General features: G+C 45.3%; 2 protein-coding genes and 2 long non-coding RNA genes across 4 annotated transcripts in view; 2 read left to right on the top strand and 2 right to left on the bottom strand.

Moving 5' to 3' along the window:
* LOC144697374 (uncharacterized) overlaps positions 1 to 25,464 on the bottom strand; it is a 232,790-nt gene that overhangs the window by 141,028 nt on the left and 66,298 nt on the right. The gene's annotated exons all lie outside the window — the stretch shown is intronic.
* LOC144697459 (uncharacterized) overlaps positions 2,638 to 25,464 on the bottom strand; it is a 296,931-nt gene continuing 274,104 nt past the window's right edge. The window contains exon 2 of the long non-coding RNA XR_013580372.1: positions 2,638 to 4,939. This is a non-coding gene — a long non-coding RNA (uncharacterized LOC144697459). The remainder of the gene's footprint in view (positions 4,940 to 25,464) is intronic.
* The window catches only part of LOC144698444 (uncharacterized), a 50,076-nt gene continuing 32,118 nt past the window's right edge, over positions 7,507 to 25,464 (top strand). The window contains exons 1-4 of the mRNA XM_078570384.1: positions 7,507 to 7,785; positions 8,286 to 9,560; positions 11,240 to 11,520; positions 15,986 to 16,020. Of these exons, the coding sequence (XP_078426510.1) occupies positions 8,624 to 9,560; positions 11,240 to 11,520; positions 15,986 to 16,020 (1,253 nt within the window). The 5' untranslated portion in view covers positions 7,507 to 7,785; positions 8,286 to 8,623. The remainder of the gene's footprint in view (positions 7,786 to 8,285; positions 9,561 to 11,239; positions 11,521 to 15,985; positions 16,021 to 25,464) is intronic.
* Positions 16,409 to 24,408, top strand: LOC144697153 (uncharacterized). The gene is made up of 3 exons (XM_078569004.1): positions 16,409 to 16,505; positions 17,131 to 19,496; positions 22,383 to 24,408. Exon 2 carries the CDS (start codon positions 17,223 to 17,225, stop codon positions 17,982 to 17,984), a length of 762 nt encoding a protein of 253 aa, XP_078425130.1. The 5' UTR covers positions 16,409 to 16,505; positions 17,131 to 17,222; the 3' UTR covers positions 17,985 to 19,496; positions 22,383 to 24,408.

A 25,464-nucleotide genomic window follows, 5' to 3' on the forward strand; every position in this document is an offset into this window, starting at 1 on the left:
TCAGACCATTCACAGAGGTGAGAGACTGTACACATGTTCTGTGTGTGGATGAGCCTTAAATTGATTGTCGAACCTGGAGAGACACAAGGACACCGGCACCATGAAGAAACAGTGGAAATGTGGGGACTGTGGGAAGGGATTTTGGTCTCCCTCTGCACTCGAAACTCATCGGTGCAGTCACACTGGGTTGAGGCCATTCACGTGCTCCAAGTGTGGGAAGAAATTCAGTGATTCATCTGCCCTGCTGACACACCAGCGAGTTCACCCTGGGGAGAAGCCATCCATCTGCTATGTCTGTGGTAAGGAATCCAGAGGTTCATCCACCTTGCTGACACATCAGCGAGTTCACACCGGGGAGAGGCCATTCACCTGCCCTGAGTCTAGGAAGGGATTCATTCATTCATCCAGTCTGCAGACACACCAGCAAGATCACAAGTGATTACAGGGGTTGGATGCTGCTGCTAATCATATCCAGGACTGAACCATGTTCATTCTGACACTTGGTGAAGTGGGAGGGTCGGAGAGTTTCTTCCTGCTGGACTGGCCGGTCTCACAACTTTGCTTCCAGTGGGCTGATGCTCTTTAGGCCCGGGAGTGCACATTTCCACTGAAATGACCTGGAAAAGCTGGTGAAGTACATTTATTTTACACTGTGTAGTAAATAATGTTTTTCCTGCCACTACAGGTAGATCTAAAATAAATACGTTTGTCCCTGTTCCATTGGGTCTACAGCACAGGGCCAGGCCAGTCAGCTCCATTGGTCTATATCAGTATTTATGCTCCACATGAGCTTCCACCCACCCCCTCTTCACTCCCTCATCAGCATATCCTTCTATTCGTTTCTCCCTCATTTATGTATCTAGTTTCCCCTTAAATGTATTCATGTTATTCACCTCAACCACTTGCTGTGGTAGTGAATTCCATTCTCACCACTCGCTGGATGAAGAGGTTTCTCAAGAAATCTCTATTGGATTATTGAACCTCTTCATAATCTTAAAGACTTCCATCAGGTCACCCTTCAGTCTTCTCTTTTCTGGAGAAAACCAGCCCTGAAGAAAATGCTCTCAGTTCTGGTATTATTTATCCTGACTTTTTGTTGCCCCCTCTCCAGTGCCTCTATTTCCTTTTTCTAAAGGGGGATCATTAATGTTGACAGTACTCTCAGTGTGGTCTAACCATGGTTCTAAACAAGTTGAACATAACCTCCCTGCTTTTCAATTATATCCCTCTAGAATAGAACCCTCTATATGGGCCCCAAATTTAAGGAAAGATGTGAAATTCTTTGAGAGGCTGGAGACAGGATTTAGAGGAATGGCACCAGGGATGAGGGTCTTCAGTTAGTTGGAGAGACTGGAGCAGCTGAAATTCCTCTGTCTAGACCATAGAGTCATTAGGGTAAGGAATGGGGCATTTCGGCCAATCGATTGCATGCCAGCTCTCTGGAGCAAACCAGTTAGTCCCATTGCTCCATTCCATCCCCACATCCCTGTAGGTTTATTTGTCCACCCAATTTCCTTTTGAAATCATTCCATCATCTCCGCTTCCATCACCCTCATTAGAAGCAGATTCCAGGCCATTACCACTCACTTTAAATGCTCACGAGGCTCATCGACCAAAGGAGGCCATTAGGCCCATCATGTTCATGCTGGCTCTTTACAGAACTACCCAATTAATCCAGTCGCCCTGCAGTTTTCTTTTCCTTTCAAGAATTTGTCCAGGACCCTTTTTAAAGTTGGAATCAAATCTGCTTCTCGGACTGTTTTCAGGCAGTGCATTCCAAATCACAACAACTCGCTGTGTTTTAAAACAAATAATTCAGGATATAGTGTGTTTGAAGTTTTACATAGTATTCAAGATGGTGTCAAAGACATGGTTATTACACAAAGTTCAGACTAATCTTTATCAATGATTTTGATGAAGGGATTGTGTGTAATATATCCAAGTTTATGGACAATTACAAAAAATTGCATTTCGATAGCACCTTTCAACCACAGGACCTCCTAAAGCGGTTTACAGCCAATGAAATACTTTTGAAATGTCATCGCTGTTGTAATGTGGGAAACTGTAGGTAGGCCTGGGTAGTCAAATGATGTTTTAAAAATCAATCACTTTCATACTGTATTCACTGTTATAAGTAACAAGATCAAGGAAGCTATGTTAAACCATTAGCATGTGGCTTCTTGCAGCCTTTTCGCATTCTGTAACTTTTCTTTGTTAATTATATATTGATTTTGTATTAGAAGCCAGTCATGAAATAGATGATTATTCAGTAGTGAACCTTGAATAATTTATCATTAGTGAATCAAAGTATTATTGTAAAAGCTGGATCTGCATTTTAAAAATGAGTGCTGTACAAACCAATCTTTTCTCGAAAATGCAGTGCTAGCAGAAATTGTTTAAACAAATGAATTCTTTTCTAATTTTGATAAGCTTCAGGACATCATATTCTGCCAGAGTCCAGCTCAAGAATAAGGCTCATTGTTCAATCTGATCAGGATCAGTGAGAAAGGAAGCTATTGTCTTTCACAAACTGTCTCTTTGAACCAGTCTATCTTGTATTAACCAAATGTATTAATTAAAGATTGCTGTATTCATTAACGACCAGTCAGTAACAGGTGATTGAATAAGTCGTGAGCCTTGAGTTAAAATTAACTGATCAGTTGTTATCGTAAAAGACTGAGTTTTATTTGCTGTAAAGGTGTAAAACCTTAATTGCTGTGAATGTGAAGAATGTGCAATGAAGATAAATGTACTGGGAAGAGAGACCTTCAAGCTCTGGTCAACCTCAAAATTTGAAACTGTAGGAATAAGGGATTCGGAATAAGGGCTCACCAACAAGGTTGATAATTCCGTAATAATCTTTGATGTGGCACCTTATCATTTCAACTACACATGCCAGACTTTACTAAAAGTTCATAGTGTAGAAGGTTGCATATTGGCATGGATAGAAGATTGACTAGCTAACAGGAAACAGAGGGTAGCCATAAATAGGTCTTTTTCTGGTTGGCGGGATGTAACGAGTGGTCTGCTACAGGGATCAGTTCTGGGGCCTCAACCTTTAACAATTTATAAAAAAAAGACTTGGATGAAGGGACAGATGATATGGTTGCTAAATTTGCTGATGACATAAAGATAGGGAGGAGAGTAATTTGAGAAGAGATAAGGAGGCTGCAATGTGACATTGATAGGTGAAGTGAGTGGGCAAAGATCTGGCAAATGGTGTATATTGTGGCCAAGTGTGAAATTGTCCATTTTGGCAGGAAGAATAAAAGAAAAGAAGCATATTAATTAAATGGTAAGAGATTGCAGGGCTCTGAGATTCAGAAGGATCACAAAAAAGTTAGTATGCAGGTACAGCAGGTAATTAGGAAAGCTAATAGAATGTTATCGTTTATTGTGAGGCGAATTGAGTACAAAGTAGGGAGGTTATGCTTCAATTGTACAGGACACTGGTGAGACCACATCTGCAATATTGTGTACAGTATTGGTCTCCTTGTTTAAGGAAGGATGTAAATGTGTTAAGAACAGTTCAGAGAAGGTTTATTAGACTAATATCAGGAATGGGCGGGTTGTTTTGTGAGGAAAGGTAGGACAGGTTAGGCTTGTATCCACTGGAGTTTAGAAGAATAAGAGGTGACTTGATCAAAACCTTTAAGATCCTAAGGGGTCTTGACAGAGTGAATGTGGAGAGGATGTTTCCTCTTGTGAGAGAATGTAGAACTAGGGGTCACAGTTTAAAAATAAGGGGTCGCTCATTTAAGACAGAGATGAGGAGAAATTTTTTCTCTCAGAGGGTAGGGAGTCTTTGGGATTCTCTTCTTCAAAATTTGGCGGAAGCAGAGTCCTTGAATATTTTTAAGGCAGCTGGAGATAGATTCTTGATTAACAAGGGGGTGAAAGGTTATTGGGGGGTAGGCTGGAGGTTACAATCGGTTCAGCCACGATCTTACTGAATGGCGGAACAGGCTTGAAGGGCCAATTGGGCATGTTCCACACTCGTATGTTCGTATGTACTAGAATGTAGGTGGAGACCAGATTGATATATGCCATTGAACTACACCCAAGGTGCATTATTCCAATTCATTTACTGCCCAATATAATATTTTCATAATATCTTCAAATCAGAAATCAAACATTCCCATTTGATTTCAGGTCTTAACATGTTTGTTCTTCCTTTTCAATGTCAGGTTGGGCTCGTTCACCTTGGAGAAAAAGAGGTTGAAGGAAGATTTGATAGAGGTGTACAAGATTATGACAGGTTTTGATAAGGTGGACAAAGTAAGGCTGTTCACATTAGCTGATGGTACAAGGACTCAAGGTCACAGATTTCAGGTTTCCAGCAAGATTGGTTCAGTCCTAAATGTAATTAACAGCAGCAATAACAGCAGAATCCAACTCCTGTAATCACTCATGAACATGCTAGTGTCTCAGCAGGTGACTTGATCGAGTGAATCCCTTCCCGCACTCAGAGCAGGTGAATGGCCTCTCCCCGGTGTGCATCTGTCGATGTGTTAGCAGCTCAGATGGGGACCGGTATCCCTTCCCACAGTCCTCACACATCCATGGTCTCTCCATGGTGCAAGTGTCCTTTTATCTCTCCAAGTGCGACGATCAATTTAAGCCTCTCCCATGCACAGAACACGTGTAGTATTTCTCCCCGCTGAGAATGGTGCATTTATTTTTTCAGGCTGTGTAACTGGTTAAAGTTCTTTCCACAGTCAGTGCACTGGAACACTCTCACTCGGGTGTGTGTGTGTCTTGGTGCTTTTCCAGTCACACTGATGTTTAAAATCTTTTGAAGCTGACAGAACAGACAAACATTTCTCCTTCTAGATTCAAAGGCCGATATTCGACTCCCATGAAGCAAGTGACTCTGTCAGATCTTGATGTGGTGTTTGCTTTGAGGTTTCTGTCTGCAAATCCTTCACCTTCCGTTATTCTGCAAAAGTTTACAAAAGTCATCACTGTCAGTACAGGATAGAAATTCAGAACAGACGATTCTAGTTGCTATGAATTATTCTTTCCTCTCTCGTTCCCCTGAAGTTATAAATCTCCGTCCCACACACTCTCCCTCCATTCTCACTCTGCTGTACCAAATGTACACCCTCCAAATTATCCTAAAGGTGCTCAGTCCTGCGGATTAACAACTCCATTTCCAGCGCTTTGCTCTCTTTATACATTAAATATATATGTTTATGAATAAAACATTATGTAATATACAGTATTGTATTATGTGATACATGGGGGATGTGAGGAAGAACTTTATTTCAGCAGAATGTGATCATGTCCTGGAACTTGCTGCCTATAATGATGGTCGAAGCAGAAATGATCAATGATTGAAAAATAAAATTGGATGGGCACTGGAAGGAAGCAAACTTCCATGGCTACGGGGAGTTAGAAGAAGAATGGGACTGACTGGATTGCTCTACAGGGAGTCAGCATGGACTCAAGTTGCCAAATAGACTCCTTCTGTGTCTTAACGCCTCTATGTTTGGAAATGTAAACAGTACAATATTAGCAGACTACAAGTTAAATAAATATCCTTAATGAGAAAACCATAAATAATATGCACCATATAACACTAGACATATCTATGCCCTATATTAATTTACTGTCCCCTTAAGAATCATAGAGATCTACAGCACAGAAGGAGGCTATTCGGCTCATCCTGTCCACGCCAGTCAACAAAGATCTGACTACACTAATCCCATTTTCCAGTGCTTGGCCCATAGCCCTGGAGGCTATGGCAATGCAAGTGAATATCCAAATACTTCTTAAATGTTACGAGGGTTTCAGACTCAACCACCCTTTCAGGCAGTGAGTTCCAGCCTCCCACCACCATCTGGGTGAAAAAGATTTCTCAACTCCCCTTGTAGCCTTCTACCTCTCACTTTAAGTCTATGCCCCCTGGTTATTGACCCCTCTACTAATGGAAGAAGTGTCTTTCTATCCACCCTATCTATGCCCCTCATAATCTTATACACCTCTATCAGGTCCCCTCTCAACCCTTGTTGCTCCAAGGAAAACAACCCCAGCCGATCCAATCTTTCCTCATAACTCAGACCCTCCAGCCCAGGAAGCATCCTGGTAAATCTCCTCTGCACCCTCTCCAGTGCAATCACATCCTTCCTGTAATGTGGTGACCAGAACTGCACACAGTACTCCATCTATGGCCTGAGTAGTGTTTTATACAGTTCCAGCATAACCTCCCTACTCTTGTATTCTATGCCTCGGCTAATAAAGGCAAGTATCCCATATGCCTTCTTAACCACCTTATCTACATGCGCTGCTACCTTCAGGGATCTATGGATATGCACACTAAGGTCTCTCTGATCTTCGGTAGTTTCCAGGGTCCCACCATTCATTTTGTCTTGCCCCATTCACCTTAAATGCCAACCACCCCTTTAGTTGGAAACATTAGGAAAGAGACCATCCTTTTAGCCAGACAAATAAATGTGTCAAGCTGAGGGATCAAAGGATGTCAATGTCTTTAAGAGAGAGAGAGAGTCCTGGGCCAACCTTTCCAGAGTCTGTACCTCCCTGGATTCATTTCCTCTCCCTTCAGTTCCTGCAAGTCAACAGTTTGCCCCCAGAATGAGACAAGAAATGGAAAGGGGGGAAACACTGATTTCCTCACAGATGTTGCCCAGAGGAGGAAGTTTTAGTCTGAAGCTCATTGTCCAACTTCCGCATTGTGACGTCCACAATGGAACCCTGCCTGAATCAGCCAATAGGAATCACTCGGTTCCACGGTGACGTCCTCGGGTTCCAGGCTGCCTTCCAGGCTGCCGGCCAGGCGCGCGGACACCCATTGTTCCCCTGCACCTCCTCGAGCCAAGGTTTCCAGACAACCGGCTGACGGCTCCAGCCAGAGCGAGAGGCTGCTCGGCCAATGCCCCCCCCACCCCCACCCCCACCCCACCGCCATCCCCACTGACTACGACGGCTGGTCCAAAAGTAGATGGAGAGCGACCGCTGGCGGCAGCCGCACTGCGCCTGCTCCAGACAGCTGGTTGGGGGGGGGGGGGGGGGGGTGTGGGTGGTCAGCAGCGCTTTCTGCGCCTGCGCGCTGGGCTGCTAGTTGGGGGGAATCGGGGAGGCGATTGTACAAAATGTCTTCGCCTCATTTTTTTTTCCAGGACATGTAGTTTGATTTTAAACAGCACAACATTTGCTTTTAGCTTCACACAAATTCTAAAACCTGCTCCTGTGTTCAACATCTGTGAGTAAAAGACTTACTTTCCCCCCCTGGGAAATACAGAGAGTTGTGGGAATCTGTAACTGGAATTAGTGCCAAATATGCTGAGGGGGGAAATGCTGGTGATTTTGTGGAGCCTGTTTTTATTGTACAAACTGTTAAAGTGAAAATTATCCAGTCTGTTCAAATACTGTTTGTCTGTTCATGTGTACTTCATTTATCTTGATTTTAGTTTGATTGTTACAGGAATAGTTTTTAAAAAGTGAAACCTTGTCCTTCGGTTTATTCCATTGGGGTTGTCTGGGAATTTGTTTATTTTAAGGTTATCAATCTTCATGGGGATCGTAACAGCAGAGGAATGTCTAGTGTTGTTATGTGGCACATATTTGGTAGATTATTTATGGTTCTGCTATAAAGTTCATTTATTGTTATTTCGAGGCATATAATATAGTCCTGTAGCTTTGTTATATATTTCCACTCAAACAGTCATCAGGGCACAGAAGGAGTCCATTCAGCAACTCGAGTCCATGCCAACTCTGTACAGCAATTCAGTCAGTCCCATCCCCTCTCTATATCCCTGTTCCCTAGTAAGTTTAATTCCTTCAAGTGCCACCCAATTTCATTCTGAAATCATCAGTCGTCTCCGCTTCCATGACCCTTGTGGGCAACGAGTTCCAGTTCATGATATAGCTCGCTGCCTAAGTAAAGTTCTTCATCTCCCACCCTTGTAGCTTGAATCAGGTAATAGAGCTCTGTATATTGCATACAATTTTTTGTACACTAAATATAAAAATTTATGTATATTTATGTCAGCAGTCTGGATGAAGATTTTCAGGTCTCTGTGTCCAGGACAGGAAGCAATGAGCGTGGATCTGTCAATCAGCATGAATCACTCCTTCAGAATTTGGAGGGTATATATTGAGATACAGCAGCGTGAGAATGGACAGAGTGTGTGGGATGGAGATTTACAGCTTTTGGGGAATGAGAGAGGAAAGAATGTTAAGAATGTTCCATAGAAACTAGAATTGTCTGTTCTGAATTTCTATCCTTTACTGACCATGATGACTTTTATAAATTCCTTTTACAGGATATTAGAAGAGGAGGATTTACAGACACAAACCTCAACAAACATCACATCAAGATCTGACAGAGTCACGTGACTATTCGGGACCTGAATATCATCGGCATTTGAAATTTGAAGGAGAAATATTTGTCTGTTCTGTCTCCTTCAAATAGCTTAAACACCAGTGTGACTGGAAAGCACCAAGACAGACACACCAGAGTGAGAGCGTCCCAGTGCACTGACTGTGGAAAGAGCTTTAACTAGTTACACAGCCTGAAAAAGATTGAAAGATTCACAGTGGGGAGAGTCTGTATATGTGTTCCTTGTGAGGACGACGCTTCAGCTGATTGGCGAACCTGGAGATGCACAAGGACGCTCGCACCATGGAGAAACCGTGGAAATGTGAGGACTGTGCAAAGGCCTTCACCTGCCCATCGAAGCTGGAAACTCATCGACGCAGTCACACCGGGGAGAGGCCATTCACCTGCTCTGAATGTGGGAAGGGATTCAGTGATTCATCCACCCTGCGGAATCACCAGCGAGTTCACACCAGGGAGAGGCCATTCTCCTGCTCTGAGTGTGGGAAAGGATTCAGTGATTCACCTGCGCTGCTCATACACCAGAGGGTTCACACTGGGGAGAGACCATTCACCTGTTCCATGTGTGGAAAGGGATTCACACGGTTATCCGCCCTGCGGAATCACCAGCGATTTCACACTGGCGAGGGGTTGTTCACCTGCTCTGAATGTGGGAAGGGATTCACTCACTCATCCCTCCTGATGACACACCAGCATACTCACACTGAGGAGAGGCCATTCACCTGCTCTGAGTGTGGGAAGGGATTCAGTCAGTTATCCAGCCTGGTGAGACACCGACGCATTCATACCGGGGAGAGGCCATTCACCTGCATTGTGTGTGGGAAGGGATTCAGTCAGTCATCCAGTCTCCTGGGACACCAGGGCACTCACACCAATAAGAAACCTGTTCAATGCTCTGACTGTGGGAGCTGCTTTAAAAACTCAGCCTACCTGATGGTCCACCAGCGCATTCACACTGAGGAGAGACCCTTCAGCTGCTCCCGCTGTGCAAAGAGGTTCAGAACATCATCTGACCTACTGAGACATCAGCGAGTTCACACTGGGGAGAAGCCATTCACTTGCTCTGAGTGTGGGAAAGGATTTACTCAGTCATCCCACCTGCAGACACACGAGCGAGTTCACAGTGGAGAGAGACCATTCACCTGCTCAGTTTGTGGGAAGGGATTCACTTGTTCATCCAAGCTGCTGAGACACCATGGCAGTCACACCGATTAGAGACCTTTTAGATGCCCTGACTGTGGGTGTTAATTGTATCAATTGAGGTTAAGTATATATAGGTGAAAGGCATTGATTCGATGGTTATAATGATCACATATAAAGAGACACTTCCTGATATACCATGGCATCAAAGGTATATACCTGTAATGTTTCACTCTGTGAATAAATTTATAAAATAAATATTGACTCCGCCCTATGCCTGTCAGGATTATAACATGGTAACACAGAATGCTTGCCTAATGGTGAAGGTTTGAAACTCAAGGAATATAAAAGTTCAGACAGAGACTGACAATCCTAGTGGCTTTTGTGAGAAATGGCTAAAAGCAAGTGGGGATTGTCACCAATTACCCACCGATGTTCTCGGAGTCTGAACCATACGACCAGTGGAAGAATGAAGTGGATATGTGAACACGGGTTACATCCCAACCAAGGAGGAAACAAGGTCTGGCCTTGGCATTGTCACTTCCTGACAAAATTAAAATCAGAAGCAAAGTATTTTGTGAGCTGGATTCCTGTCAGTTGGATACTGATGAAGGTTTAGATCTTCTGTTCGGGGTCATTGATGAGATTTACAAGAAAGACGATCTCTTGGATGCCTATGAAACATGGTCAGACTTTGACAGGTCTCAAATGGGCGTGAAAGCATCGTTAGCACATCTGGATATCACAACAAAGTAAAGGATTGGAACAGCAGTAATAGGTGAATGAACCCCAGGAATGACCGGGGAACAATTAACAGGTGTTTCAGGTCTAACTCAAAATGTCAAGATGTGATGAACTGTCCAAAGTGGAAAATCAGGGTCTTCAGAGTGACACATGACACACACAATTCTGAGGCTGAAGATGATGATAATGAAGGAACTGAAGGAACTGTGCTCGTCACAAGGAGCTTTGATCCAGTGATGAGTGTGTTAGTCACAGACTCATTCAACTGTGCTGTGTTAGATAGTTTCTGCACCTCGAAGGTATGTAGATCAGATTGGTGAAGATGTTACCTAGATAGACACAAGGTTAAGGAGTATGACAGTTCGACTTGTTTAGGTTTGGGTGATGTCACACATTGAAGTCACTAAAAAGAGCGGTGATTCCATACAAAATAGCTGGAGTCAGCCACTTTATCAGGACTGGTGTAACCTTTGGTGAGATATCTTTACTGTTGAGTAAACCTTCCATGAAAAAGGCACAAATGCAACTAGGCACAGGGCAAGATAAGACAATTGTTTTTGGAAAGTCAGTGAATCTGCAGTTTCCTGAATCAGGACATTATCATATCCCCTTAACAATGTTTCTAATCAGTGTGTTTGAGAAGGATTAATGGCATCAGGTGTTAAGAATCAGAGCGAGAAAAACAAATGGTCTTAAAGCTACACAGGCAATTTGATCACTCTTCTTGTCAAAGATTAAAAATCTAGCTAAAAGATGCAGGGGTGGTTGATGAAGAGTATACGAGGCCCATAGAAGAGATCAGTGCAAAGTGTGAAATCTGTGAAAAGTATTGGAGGACGCCGTCACATCCTATTGTAAACCTTCCCTTGGCACGTGACTTTAATGAGGTAGTTGCCATGGATCTAAATGTATGGGACAAAGACAGAAATATTTTCATTCTACCATTTTATAGACATGGTAACCCGATTTAGTCTTTCTCCAATAATACATGACAAGGACAAAAGGGTGATTATAGACCAAGTCATGGGAAATGGATAGGGACTAGTCCTGGGGCACCAGCTAAGTTTCTGCCTAATAATGGAGGGGAATTTGTGAATGACGAGTTTAGAGACATGTGCGAAAACATGAACATTCTGGTCATGAACATCACAGCTGAAAGTCCTTTCAGCAATGGACTCTGTGGACGCAATCAGGCGGTGATCGATGAAATGCTGCACAAAATCTTAGCTGATCAGCCAAACTGCAAGTTGACAACTGCACTGGCATGGACGATTCATGTAAAGAATTCACTTCAGATGGTTGGAGGGTATTGTCCCGATCGATTGGTCTACGGGAGAAATCCCAAATTACCCTCGTTGGGCGATAGCCCTCCTGTTTTAGAAGGGACTACAATTAGTTACAATTTTAGTCATCAATTATCGGATTGTTTCACGAAAAGAAGCGCTCGAGCTAAGAAATTATTGGAGTTTCCTAGAAGAGGGGTGGGTGTCTTATATTGTAATGCTTTGTACAAAATAAGGAAAATCATATTTTTTCCTCTGATTTGTTCTGAAATATTGTTTGTGGTTATTGTTACGATCCCAATCGGGACCGTAAATGTTTAAAAAGAAATTCGAACTGAAAGAGTTACACCACAAGATTCCACGTTTTTAAACAAATACAAACTTTGCTCAACGCAAACTGGAGGAACAGCATCTCATCTTCCAACTAGGCACTTTACAGCCTTCCGGACTGAATATTGAGTTCAACAACTTTAGATCATGAACACTCTCCTCCATCCCCAACCCCTTTCCGATTTTCCCCCTCCTTTTTGTTTTTTCCAATAATTTATATAGATTTTTCTTTTCCCACCTACTTCCAGTATTTTTAAGTGTATTTCCATCCATTGTTTTATCTCTACCTTTTAGCCTATTTCGATCCCTTCCCCCCACCCCACCCCACCCCACCCCCACTAGGGCTATCTGTACCTTGCTCGTCCTGCTTTCTACCCTTAATTAGCACATTCCTTTAGATAATATCACCACCTTCAACACCTCTTTGTCCTTTTGTCTGTGACATCTTTTTGTTACCTCCACCTATCGCTGGCACTCTATCCAGCTCTTCTTGTCCCACCCCCCCTTAAACCAACTTATATTTCACCTCTTTTCTATTTTTACTTAGTTCTGTTGAAGGGTCATTCAGACTCGAAACGTTAACTGTGCTCCTCTCCACAGATGCTGCCAGACCTGCTGAGTTTTTCCAGGTATTTTTGTTTTTGTTTTGGATTTCCAGCATCCGCAGTTTTTTGATTTTATCTTAGTGTTTAATTGACTGCTACTTCTCTTCAAGGAATGCCTACCTTGAAGAAGTTTTGCTCTTCTCTCCGTCAGGATTTTCGTATCTCTCTTTTGCCTTGTTCATCTTCATTGCTTTCCATTTCTCTCCTGGTGTTTGACAAGGTGTTTACTAAAACCCGCTTTCACAGCCATATTTCCTTCCTCAGTGACTGTCTCCATCTCCGACTTACTCCACGTGGATTTCAACTGAAGTTCCATCCCTCATGTTTCGAACCCACCCAGGATTACAGGTATCTCCGGGACATACAACGCTCCTCGGACTGCTGTTCTAGTCGCATTCTGAGATCCACACTCAGTGCCATGCACTGCCATATGAACACACTCGACCTCTCCCTCCAGCAGCACCGCCGTACCCTTTTTCAAAGCTGCCCGTGCCCCCAGTTTCATTTTATTCTGTCTCATCCGATGCCTCAATAAGAAACTTTGTCTCTTTCTTTCAGGTGCAAAGGAACGCAAGCTCCAACAACTCACCGACACCAACACCCATCCAGGACCCTCCACTCCTGCCTGTCCCTCTGTCCCCATCCCGACTTCCAATCCCAGCCCCGTCCGTGTATTCACCATACCCCCTGACCTTCCCCTCTCCGACGCTGAACGTTCAGTGCTCAGCAAAGGACTTAGTTTCATACCCTTACGCCCTCATCTCAATGAATTTCGGGCTTGGCACGATGCTGAACTCTTCTTCCGCCGCCTTCGTCTCCGTGCTCACTTCTTTGGGCAGGAGTCCTCACCCTGTTCAATGGATCCTTTTATCCACCTCCAATATTCTCCCTCCACCTGGACACCTCCCTCTGGATTCTTACCTTCTCTTGATCTTTTCATTGAGAACTGTCGGCGTGACATTAGTCGTCACAATTTCTCTGCTCCTCTCACCCACTGTAACCTGTCTCTCTCTGAACTTGCTGCACTCCATTCTCTCAGGTCCAACCCTGACATTGTCATCAAACAAGGGTGGTGCTGTTGTTGTCTGGCGCACTGACCTCTACCTCCCAGAGGCTGAGCGTCAACTCGCAGACACTTCCTCCTACCTCTCCATGGACCATGACCCCACCACTGAACATCAAGCCATTGTTTCCAGGATTGTTACTGACCTCATCTCCTCTGGAGATCTTCCTTCCACAGCTTCCAACCTGATAGTCTCCCAACCTCGGACGGCCCACTTCTACCTCCTACACAAAATCCACAAACAGGACTGTCCCGGCAGACCGATCGTGTCAGCCTGTTCCTGCCCCACGGAACTCATTTCTTGCTATCTTGACTCCATTCTCTCTCCCCTTGTCCAGTCCCTTCCCACCTACATCCGTGATTCCTTGACACCCTACATCATATCAACAATTTCCAGATCCCTGGCCCCAACCACCTCCTCTTCACCATAGACGTCCAATCCCTCTACACCTCCATCACCCACCGGGATGGTCTGATGGCTCTCCGCTTCTTCCTCGAACAGAGGCCCGAACAATCCCCATCCACCACTACTCTCCTCCGTCTGGCTGAACTTGTTCTCACACTGAACAATTTCTCCTTAAACTCCTCTCACTTCCTCCAAATAAAAGGTGTGGCTATGGATACCCGCATGGGCCCCAGCTATGCCTGTCTCTTTTTGGGGTATGTGGAACATTCCTTGTTCTAGTCCTACTCCGCCCCCCTCCCACAACTCTTTTTCCGGTACATCGATGATTTCTTCGGTGCTGCTTCATGCTCTCATCTGGACCTGGAAAAATTTATTAATTTTGCTTCCAATTTTCACCCCTCCATCATTTTCACATGGTCCATCTCTGACACTTCCCTTCCCTTCCTTGACCTCTCTGTCTCAATCTCTGGTGCTAGACTGTCCACCAATATCCACTACAAGCCTACCGACTCCCACAGCTACCTCAACTACAGCTCCTCACACCCTGCTTCCTGTAAGGACTCCATCCCATTCTCTCAGTTCCTTCGCCTCCGTTGCATCTGTTCTGATGATGCCACTTTCAAAAACAGTTCCTCTGACGTGTCCTCCTTCTTCCTTAACTGAGATTTTCCACCCATGGTGGTTGACAGGGCCCTCATATGTGTCCGGCCCATCTCCCACGCATGCGCCCTCACACCTTCTCCTCCCTCCCAGAAACATGATAGGGTCCCCCTTGTCCTCACTTATCACCCCACCATTATTTTTAAGTGTTTTTCCATCCATTGTTTTATCTCTACCTTTTAGCCTATTTCGATCTATTCCCCCCACCCCACCCCCACTCGGGCTATCTGTACCTTGCTCGTCCTGCTTTCTACCCTTAATTAGCACATTCCTTAGATAATATCACCACCTTCAACACCTTTTTGCCCTTTTGTCTGTGACATCTTTTGGTTCTCTCCACCTATCACTGGCCCTCTATCCAGCTCTTCTTGCCCCCCCCCCCCCAAAACCAGCTTATATTTCACCTCTTTTCTATTTTTACTTAGTTCTGTTGAAGGGTCATTCGGACTCAAAATGATAACTGTGCTCCTCTCCACAGATGCTGCCAGACCTGCTGAGTTTTTCCAGGTATTTTTGTTTTTGTTTTACAAACTTTACTGCGTATGTCAAGCAAAAGAAAATGAAAAAACCAGCACTACAAACTTAACACTATAATTTATAAAAATGACTTGAGCTATAAACCCAGTTCTGCTTTTTAACTGGATCACCCCCACCCCTTACCTCTACCTACTCCCCCTACCCTACCCACCACCACCCCTCAGAAGGAAAAGTAATTATTTTTTAAAAGTTGGGATATCATATTAATGAAGAAAATAAGCTGTAAGTGTGAAATTGAACAATGCTGCCTGTTTCCCAAACTCTGTCTCTCGCCCTGAGAGGCCTCTTTTCCCCACCGCCAATCCAGCTTCTCCTTCCTCAATCTCCCTCTCTTTCTTTCCCCCCTCTCACATTCCCTCTCTCTCACATACACAGTTGGAGCCTCTTTAACTGCAATGTATCTGCCACCATCTTGGGCTCCCTCTCCTCTTTATCCTCCAATGGCTTTGCCGACATCCCAATTCTTTTTTTCTCTTTTATATTGAAATAGGAGGGTTGCTGTAACGGGGGGGGGGGGGGGGGGTGATTGTATAAATAATTTAAATTTTAAAAAAAAGAGTCACCGCAGTGCTTCCTCGCCTATGGCTGCCAGAAACAGCCCCTTTTACCCCCTCAATGTAAAACACACAACCCCAGAGGCTGAGATTGTGTTGACCAATTCCAACCTCCGACCACACAAGGAATCCCAAGGCCAGAATGAAACTGGGTAAAGATGATTTGTTTGATGGAGGGATCTTGTTCTTCGAAGGAGGGTCATACACACTCGAAACCTTGATTCTGTTTCTCTCTCTCCTCAGATGCTGTCAGACCTGCTGAGTTTTTCCAGCATTCTCTGTTTTCTTCCTGTTCTCTCTTCAGGTGAGTAAACAGGTATCCGAGGATGCTGAGGGAAGGTAGGGCTAAAATTGCAGAGGCACTTACCATGATCTTATCAATCCTCCTTAGACACATGGAGTGGTGTCAGAGGACTGGATAATTACAAATGTCACATGATTGTTAAAAAAAAAAAGGAGGGTGGAGGAGAAACCCAGCTCCCTGATCATCTGGGACAAAGTTCGATGCTGGCTCAGCTTTTGCAACATCTGCAGGAGTTGCTTCCCGAGCCGACGGACCGCCTCCTGTGCCAACGTCACAATCGGTCTCCAGCGCACCTGAGCTCCACACAAGGTCCCGCCCCCTTGCCGTGCCGACATTGATTGGTCGACCCGTTGTCCCATTGGTTCTCCAGCCCCGCCTCGCTCACTCTCTATTGGTTGGAGCGCACGTCAGTCGTCGCTCAGGCCCCACCCCCCCATGGAATCATATGGTCAATCAGAGGCGTCGCCGCTGCACCAACTCGCTCCACTCGATGCCCCGTTAGCCTCAGTCGGACTCTCAGGTTTGTATTTTATTTGATTCCCCCCCCCCACCCCTCTCTCTCTCCCCATCCTTATCCCATCCTGTTGCTCACTCACTCGGTTTGGGAAAACTCACTTTCCGTCCGTGATTAGGCCTCAACGGACGCCTGCCTCAGGAATCCAGCGCGCAGGCGCAGTGCCGCCCAGGTTGGTTTGAGCCAACTGAGCATGCGCGGCGCCCGGCTGGTGATCTGCATAATTAAAGAGAAAAAAAGATAAAGGCGAAAAACTGCGGATGCTGGAAATCAAAAGCAAAAACAAAAATACCTGGAAAAACTCAGCAGGTCTGACAGCCTCTGCGGAGAGGAACACAGTTAACGTTTCGAGTCCGTATGACTGTTCAACAGAACTAAGGAAAAATAGAAAAGAGCTGAAATATAAGCTGGTTCAAGGGTGGGACAATTAAAGGGACCCTGTCCCTGTGTTCACTTGTGATTAAAAGGGACAGTGACAGTGTGAGAAAGAGATTGATTTCAGTGGAGAGGGAGGAAGCGCAGGTTTTCGAGCAACCAAAGTAAGAAAGAAGTAAAGTAAGAACATTTGAAATTCTGAATTTTTCCTGCATTTCTTTTATACAGTTATTACCGATGTAAACTTGTTTTACAGGGAGAGGGTTTACAGATGGGAAGCTCAGATCAAACATCAAGTCAATGTGACCGAGCCATGTGATTCATCAGGACGTGAAGGTCATCGGCAATATGGAAGGGGAGAGCAGCATATACCATGTGGACAAACCTTACACATGTTCTGTGTGTGGACGTGGATTCAACCGAGCGTATGACCTGGGGAGGCACAAATGTATCCAAAATAGGGAGAAGCCATGTAAATGTGGGGACTGTGGGAAGGTGTTCAGTTACCCCTCTGAGCTGGAAACTCATCGACGCATTCACACCGGGGAGAGGCCGTTTACCTGCTCTGTGTGTGGGAAGGGATTCGTTCGATCTTGCAATCTGCAGTCACACCAGCAAGTTCACAGTGGAGAGAGACTGTTCATCTGCACCATGTGTGGGAAGGGATTCACTCGATTTTCCCACCTGCTGAGACACCATAAAGTTCACACTGGGGAGAGACCCTTCACTTGCTCTGTGTGTGGGAGGGGATTTTCTGATTCATCTGACCTGCTGAAACACCAGCGAGTTCACACAGGGGAGAGACCATTCACCTGCCCCAAGTGTGGGGAGAGATTCACTCAAATTTCTCACCTACTGAGACACCAGCGAACTCATACCAGGGAGAGGCCCTTCAGCTGCTCCATTTGTGAGAAGAGATTCACTCAAGCATCCAACCTGCTGCGACACCAGCGAGTTCACACCGGGGAGAGGCCGTTCATCTGCTCTCTGTGCGAAAAGGGATTTGCTGAGTCCTCAACCCTGCTGAGACACCAGCGAGTGCACACGGGAAGAGATCATTCACCTGCCCCGTGTATGGGAAGGGAATCACTCGATCATCCAACCTGGTGAGACACCAGGGAGTTCACACGTGGCTGTACTGCTCTGATTATGCTGCTGTTTATCAGATTTAGGAGTGAACCTTGTTAATTATGATATTGGGGAAGTGTTAATGATGTTCCCCCTAACGACAGTAACTGGCCTGGAGTTGACAGACTTTGCATTTCTATAGCGCCTCTCACAATCTCAGGATGTCTTTGTGCACAGTAAGCCTCCACAAACAGCAATGTGGTAATGAGCAGAGACGATCTGTTGTTAGTGAGATTGGTTGAGGGTGAAATATTGGCCTTACTGGGAAGAACCCCCCTGCTCTCCTTCAAATTAATGGCCGTGGGGTCTTTTACATCTTCCTGAGAGGGCAGACAGGGCCCTCGGTTTAACATCCTTATATCTCCTTATGTGGTTCAGGGTCATTGCTCCTATGAAGTCCCTTTGGGATGTTTCTCACTGCATGAAAGGAGCTTTATAAATGTGAGACTAATGTGACATCACAGACATAGATGCACTGGAGCAGATGATGCTTGTATGTGTGTCTGCGCTCACTCAGAAACTGAGCTGCAGGTCATTTAGTCTTCTCTAAAACAGATCAGAAAATGGGCCTTTAACTTAACACTCGGAAAACTGTTCCAAGCAGCTCCCACAGCGGAGCACCTCCCTCCCGCTATTAGGATCAACGGAGAAATCGTGGAAAGTGTGGACCATTTTCCGTATCTTGGGAGCCATCTCTCGGCAAAGACGGGCAAAGACAATATGCCCACTCAGCCATCGCCCGACTGAGAGGGAAAGAGCATTTGAGGACCAGGATCACAAACCTGAGACTAAGGTCATGGTTTACAGTGATCCCCGCAATGCCATATGCTTCAGAGACTTGGACAACCTAGAACAAGCACCTCAAGACCCTGGAGATGTACCACCAGCAGTGCCAGTGCAAGATCCTCCAAATCCAGTGGTGGGGAAGGCGGTCCAACAGCAGCGTCCTCTCCCAGGTCAACCTGCCCAGCATCGAGGCACTAATCACTCTAAACCAGCTCCGCTGTGCAGGGCATGTCGTTCGTATTCCTGACACCAGACTCCCAAAGCAACTGCTCTATTCAGAACTTTCCAACAGCAGGAGACACTTTGGAGGACAGTGGAAACATTTAGGGATGTCCTCAAAGCATCCCTGGAGAGATCAAACATTCTCGCAGTCTCAAGGGAGACCCTGGCTTGTGACTGACCAAAATGGAGGAAACTCATTGGGGAAGGCACTGAACATATTGGGAACATGTGGAGGCGAAGTTGAGGCACTGGAGGGAGCGCACAAACTGCCAGACCCCCCCCCATCTATCCAACCCTTCAAGCACCACCTGCCCCACATCTGGCAGAGTCTCACGATTGCACTTTGGACTTATCACCCATCTCTGAACTCATTGAACGGAGTTCCCGAGGGACAACATAAGAAGAGGAGAGGGTAAAGCTGACCCAGCTGCTGCTGAGAGCTGAATACATGGGAACCGCCACAGAGCCTGGAGCAAAGAGCAAGAAGTAAAACAAAAACCAGGATGAATTAATCTGCTTGTAAAATGCCTAATGGCATGTGTGGGAATCTGTCCAACTTCTGTAAAATAATAATACAGGGAGTGGGGAGGGAGCACTATCAGGCTGACCTTGACCATAGGGTGATATGCTGTGTATCATTCCCGTCTCCTGGTGTTATTAAAACCCGACTTCAATGCAGCAACAAGTAAGCTGAATAATCAGGGAAATGTTTCTTTAAGTGACCCCAGTGGAAGGAGCAATAATTTTTGCAACACCCTGTAAAATTAATTTGAACCCTCCCCGATAGTGCTACCTAACCTACCTGCACGGACCATGGCCCCAGCTCAGATGAGGTGCAGCCCATCCATCTACAATTGTTAGACTTCGTTGCACCCTTTCCCAGGGCTGTGGATTCACTCTATAATCCATCTCCCCCTACCCCCCCACTCCACAAGTGTCCACACCCTCAGCGTCACCTGAAAGCCGCTTTGACAGTGGTGCCTCATCACCTACTACCGCTCCTGGAGGAACCCACCCTGCCTCCTCTTACCCTGGCCTCCCGCTTACTATTTCCAGTGATCTCTCCTTCCCTGTGGGTAGGGGGAGCTACTGCCCCCTGGAGGATGTGCTCCAGGAAATCCTCAGCCTCCCTTACCATAGTGGGTAAGAACATGGCAGATAGAATATAATGTGGATGAGTGTGAGGTTATCCACTTTGGTAGGAGGAACATGCAGAGTATTTCTGAAATGGTGAGAGATTGGGAAGTGCTGATGGCCAAAGGGCCCTGGGTGTCCTTGTCCTTGTTCATAAGTCACTGGAAGCTAACATGCAGGTGCAGGAAGCAGTGAGGAAGGCAAATGGTATGTTGGCCCTTATCACAAGGAGATTTGAGTACAGAGTAAAGAGGTCTTGCTGCAGTTGTATAGAACCTTGGTTAGAGCACACCTGGAGTACTGTGTATAGTTCTGGTCTCCTTACCTAAGGAAGGATATACTTGCCATAGAGGGCGTGCAGTGGAGGTTCACCAGACTGATTCCTGGGGTGGCAGGATTGTCTGATGAGGAGCGATTGAGACTGGACCTGTATTCTCTAGAGTTTAGGAGAATGAGTGGTGATCACATTGAACTTGCAATATTCTTAAGGGTCTGGACAAAGTAGCTGCAGACAGGATGTTTACCCTGGCTGGGGATCTAGAACCAGGGGACACAGTCTCAGAATAAGGGGCAGGTCATTTAGTACTGAGAGGAGGAGGAATTTCTTCACTCAGAGGGTGGTGAATCTTTGGAATTTTCTACCCCAGAGGACTGTGAAGGCTGAATCATCGAATATGTTCAAGACAGAGATTGATAGATTTCTCAATACTAATGATACCAAAGGGATGTGGGGATAGTCCAGGAAAATGATGTTGAGGTAGATGATCAGCCATGATCCAGTGGGACGGCAGAGAAGGCTCGAGGGACTGAATGGTCCACTCCTGCTCCTATGTTCTTATGACCCATAGTAACTCCAGCTGTTCCTGCAGCTCAGAAACCCTGAGTCTGCATTCAAATGACTGGAGACATTCACTGGAATTCCGACACAGCAGAGGAATTGGAGATCCCGACACTGGCCTTAAATTTAATCTATTTACACTTTAAAGATTTATTAATTACAGATATATATTATATATATATATATAAGAAACACTTCAATTATTTTATTACTTTTACCTATCATCCCCATGTCCCTATGGGTTAAGTATATGCATAATCTCTCTCCATATAACATATTTATTTGTATAGGTAATTTGGCTGATTCCCATCCCCCTCTGCCCCCTGTCCCAGAACAGCCCCAGCTTCCAGTCCCAGCTCTGTGCTGCCTCAGTTGCTCTCACCTGGGGACAGCGCCTCACAATCCACATCAGCGCACCTGAGCTCCACACCACGAACTAGGCCCCGCCCCATTACCGGGCCACAATTGGTTGGAGGACCTGCCGCCCTCTCGGTCCTCCCGCCCCACTCCCTTTATTGGTCGGAGCAAACGCCAGTCATCACCCTGTAATGATCACGTGGTGTTCCCTGCTCACGCTGCATACCCTCCACTTGCTGCCCCGTTAGCCCTGGTCGGACTCTCAGATTTGAAATTTATTTTATTTGATTCTCTCTCTCTCTCCGTCCGCCTCTCCACCCCTACCCCATCTTCAAGCTCACTTGGTTTGGGAAACCTCACTTTCTGTCGGTGATTCGGCCCCTCAGCGGCTGCCTGGCCCAGAAGCCCAGCGCTCAGATGCAGTGTCAGGGTGAATGTTTTGTGGCGACTGAGCATGCGTGGTGCCCGGCGGGTGATCTGCATATTTAGAGGGACTTGACCCTTCTGTTTACTTGTCATTTAAGGGACAGTGACACTGTCACAGACTCACTGGGGATAGTGCGCTGCAATGTCAAGCCCCACTACACCCTGAGCCGCGACAAATGTGAAAAAGTTTGATCAACCCACCTAATTGTGTAATTTAGGTTAACAGAATATGAGCATCAGGTTTGTAAACTGAATAAGTAAATAACTGTTTATTGAACAAATTGTCTTAACCAGTGACAAAAGAAAGAAATATGAACTGCTCATTTCTAACTCTATAACCTAAACTCTACCCCTCCTTAAATCCCTTTACACACACATACAGGACACATAAGACACACAAAAACATGGATTTTAAGGGTGGGATAGGCCGGTTCAATAGCACCAATTCCAGAGTACAGGATTTGTTGGGTTGATTTTGATCGATGTCTTCCAAATTCCTTTCAGTTCCTTGTTGATGACATGAGGTGGTCTTCCAGCACTTTCAGTCTTTAGTTCACTGGTTGAGCACTTGCCTTTCAACATCTCTAACTGTGATTTTTCCCTTTGCCTCTTGACAGGAGTTTTCAGAGAGAGAGCAGGTTATAGAGATTTGAGGAGAAAAAGCCAGCTGGCTTTCATTGTAGAATTACTGGAATCTTACACAGGAGAAAGAAGTTTTAAGTCTTTCTCCTTTCAGGCTAGGAGCTTTTCTGCTGCACTGCTCTCACACAAACCCTGTTCAGGAGCCAATTAAACCATTGTTGGCAGGCAGTTCCCCATGAGACCACACTCCCCCTCGCCACCATCCTGTCTTTCATGATGGACGATAGGGTCGTGTAACTTTACAAGTAGTTGCTGCAAATGGAGGAGGAAGGTTCAGAATGGACAAATTTCCTTTTACTTTCTGGATCTCTCTAGCTTTTCATTCAGATCTGCCAGCGTGACATTGGCCAGCTGAATTTCTCTGTTCCCTTCACTCACTCTGACCTATCTCCCTCTGAACTGGTCATTCTCCATTCTCTCAGGTCCAAGCCTGAGGTGACCAGGGTTTGTGTGAACACAGTGCAGCAGAGTGTGCAATGTGGAAGGGGAGAGCAGCATTCACAACGTGGACAAACTGTACACGTGTTCCATGTGTGGATGTGGATTCAACCAATTGACCTGCGGAACCACAAGTGTAACCAAGACAGGGAGAGGCTGTGTAAATGTGCAGAGTGCTGGAAGGGATTCAGTTACCCCTCCGCACTGGAAACTCATTGATGCAGCCCTACTAGGGAGAGACTGTTCACCTGCTCTCTGTGTGGATAAGGATTCACTCGATCTTCCCCCTTGTGAGTACACCAGGGAGTTCACACTGGGCAGAGACCCTTCACCTGCTCCGTGTGTTGGAAGGAATTAAATCGATCATCCAACCTGGTGAAACAGCAGCAAATTCACACCGGGGAGAGACCCTTCACCTGTTCTGAGTGTGGGAAGAGATTTCATTGATCATCCAACCTGGTGAAACACCAGCCAGTTCACATGTGACTGCACTACTCTGATTCTGCTGCTGTTAATCAGATTCAGGAGTGAAACTTATGAATATTGATATTAGGGAATGTTGATGTTATTGCTGATAACCTCAGTAACTGGGCTGGAGTTGACAGAATTTGCATTTCTGTAGCTCTTTTCACAGCCTCTGGACATCTCGGTGCACAGTAAGCCTCCACAAACAGCAATGTGATCATGACCGGAGAGGCGCCTGTTTTTAGTGAGATTGGTTGAGGGTGGAGCATCGGCCTCACCCTGCTCTCCTTCAAAATACTGACTGTGGGATCTTTCACATCTGCCTGAGAGGGCAGATGGGGCCCTTGGTTTAACATCCTCATATCTCCTTCTGTGGTTCAGGGTCATCGCTGCCGTGAAGTCCCTTGGGCTGTTTCTCACTACATGAAAGTAGCTTTATAAATGTGAGATGAATGCGACATCACAGACATAGCTGTGCTGGGTAAAACTGAACCAGGTACTGCCTGCAGTTGAGAGCTGAACACACGGGGACCATCACAGACCCTGGAGCGAAGAGAAAAAGACCCAAAGAAAACCGGGATAAATGAATCTGATTTTAAAATGCCTCATGGCAGGCGGGCAATCTGTCCAGCTTCTGTAAAATAATAGTACAGAGAGTGGGGAGGGAGCACTACAAAATACACTTTGTATCATCCTCACAACTTACTTTCCTGCTTATCTTTGTACCATTAGCAAATGTGACTACAATACAGTCAGTCCCTTCATCCCAGTCATTGATATAAATTGTAAATAGTTGAGACCCCAGCACTGATCCCTGTGGCAGTCCACTAGTTACAGTTTGCCAACCTGAAAATGACCCATTTATCTGCTCCCTGATAGTTAACTAATGCTCTAACCAGGCTACTAAATCACCTTCAACACCATGAGCTCTTGTCTTGAGCAGCAAGCAGCCTTCTAAGTCGCACCTTATCGAATGTTGTTTTGGAAATTCAAATGCGCTACATCTACTGGTGCCACTTATCCACCCTACATGTTACATCCTGAAAGAACACTAATAAATTTGTCAAACACGATTATAAAATGATGTTGACTCTGCCTGATTGTATTCTGATTTTCTAAATGCCTTGACACTACCTCCTCAATAATGGATTCTAGCATTTCCCAATGACAGATATCAAACAGATCCTGAAGGACAAGGTGTGTCTGTAACATTTTGGATCATGTCTTTGATCAAGCTTTGAACACTTTGCTCACGTCTCCTCTCACCCGGCTTCATTCTGATGAAAAGATTCCCAGTTTCTCTAGTTCCTGCTCACGGTAAAGAGAAGTTAGGACTAAGTTAGAATCTCAAACAGGAGCTTCACAGCAGACAGGTCACCATGAGGAAACATTTAATTTCACAATGACTTTTTCTAATCTGGAATACACTGCCTGAAAGTTTGATGGGAGCAGATTCAATAGTAACTTTCAAAAGGCAATTGGAGAAATGCTTGAAGGAAAACATTGACAGGGCCATGGGGAAACTGCAGGGGAGTGGGACTAATTAGATTGGTCGACCAAAGAGCTGGCAAAGCCACCAAGGGCTGAATACCTCTTTTTGTGGTGTAGCCTTTCATCTGTGGCTGTGCATCTCTGCTACACCCGTTCCATGGCCTTGACATACTTCCTAATATCAGATCTCCAAAACTTGGCTCAATTTGCCACCTGCAGCCTGGTCAATGATTGAGAAGATTATTTTATAAAATGTAGGGTAATATTTTCAAACAGCGTGTAAACATCCACCAGCTTTAAAGATTTCTGTATCTAAACCCCTTGTAACATGGCTATGATATACTGAGGTAAGGGCTGTAATACAATGTGTATTATGGGATAAGGAAGTTTAGTCTGAGTTAGAAACTCAAAAAACAGGTTCTCCACTGCAGACAGGTCACCATGGAAACACTGAGAAGACATTTCATTCCACAGAATCAACTCATTGGAAACTGTAATCTGATCAGGGGAAAGGACAGAGTTTGTCTGTTATTAACCAGAATAGAAACTTAAACCAAAGTGAAGAATAGAATAGATCACATTATAAGGTGTGATGTTTATACCTTTAATTGTAAAACTAAAAGAAATAACAGAATTAAGTGTAGGCAGGGGAGCTAAGGGAGA

This window comes from Cetorhinus maximus, chromosome 23 (genome assembly GCF_964194155.1).
Source record: "Cetorhinus maximus chromosome 23, sCetMax3.hap1.1, whole genome shotgun sequence".
In the NCBI taxonomy this organism is placed as follows: domain Eukaryota; kingdom Metazoa; phylum Chordata; class Chondrichthyes; order Lamniformes; family Cetorhinidae; genus Cetorhinus; species Cetorhinus maximus.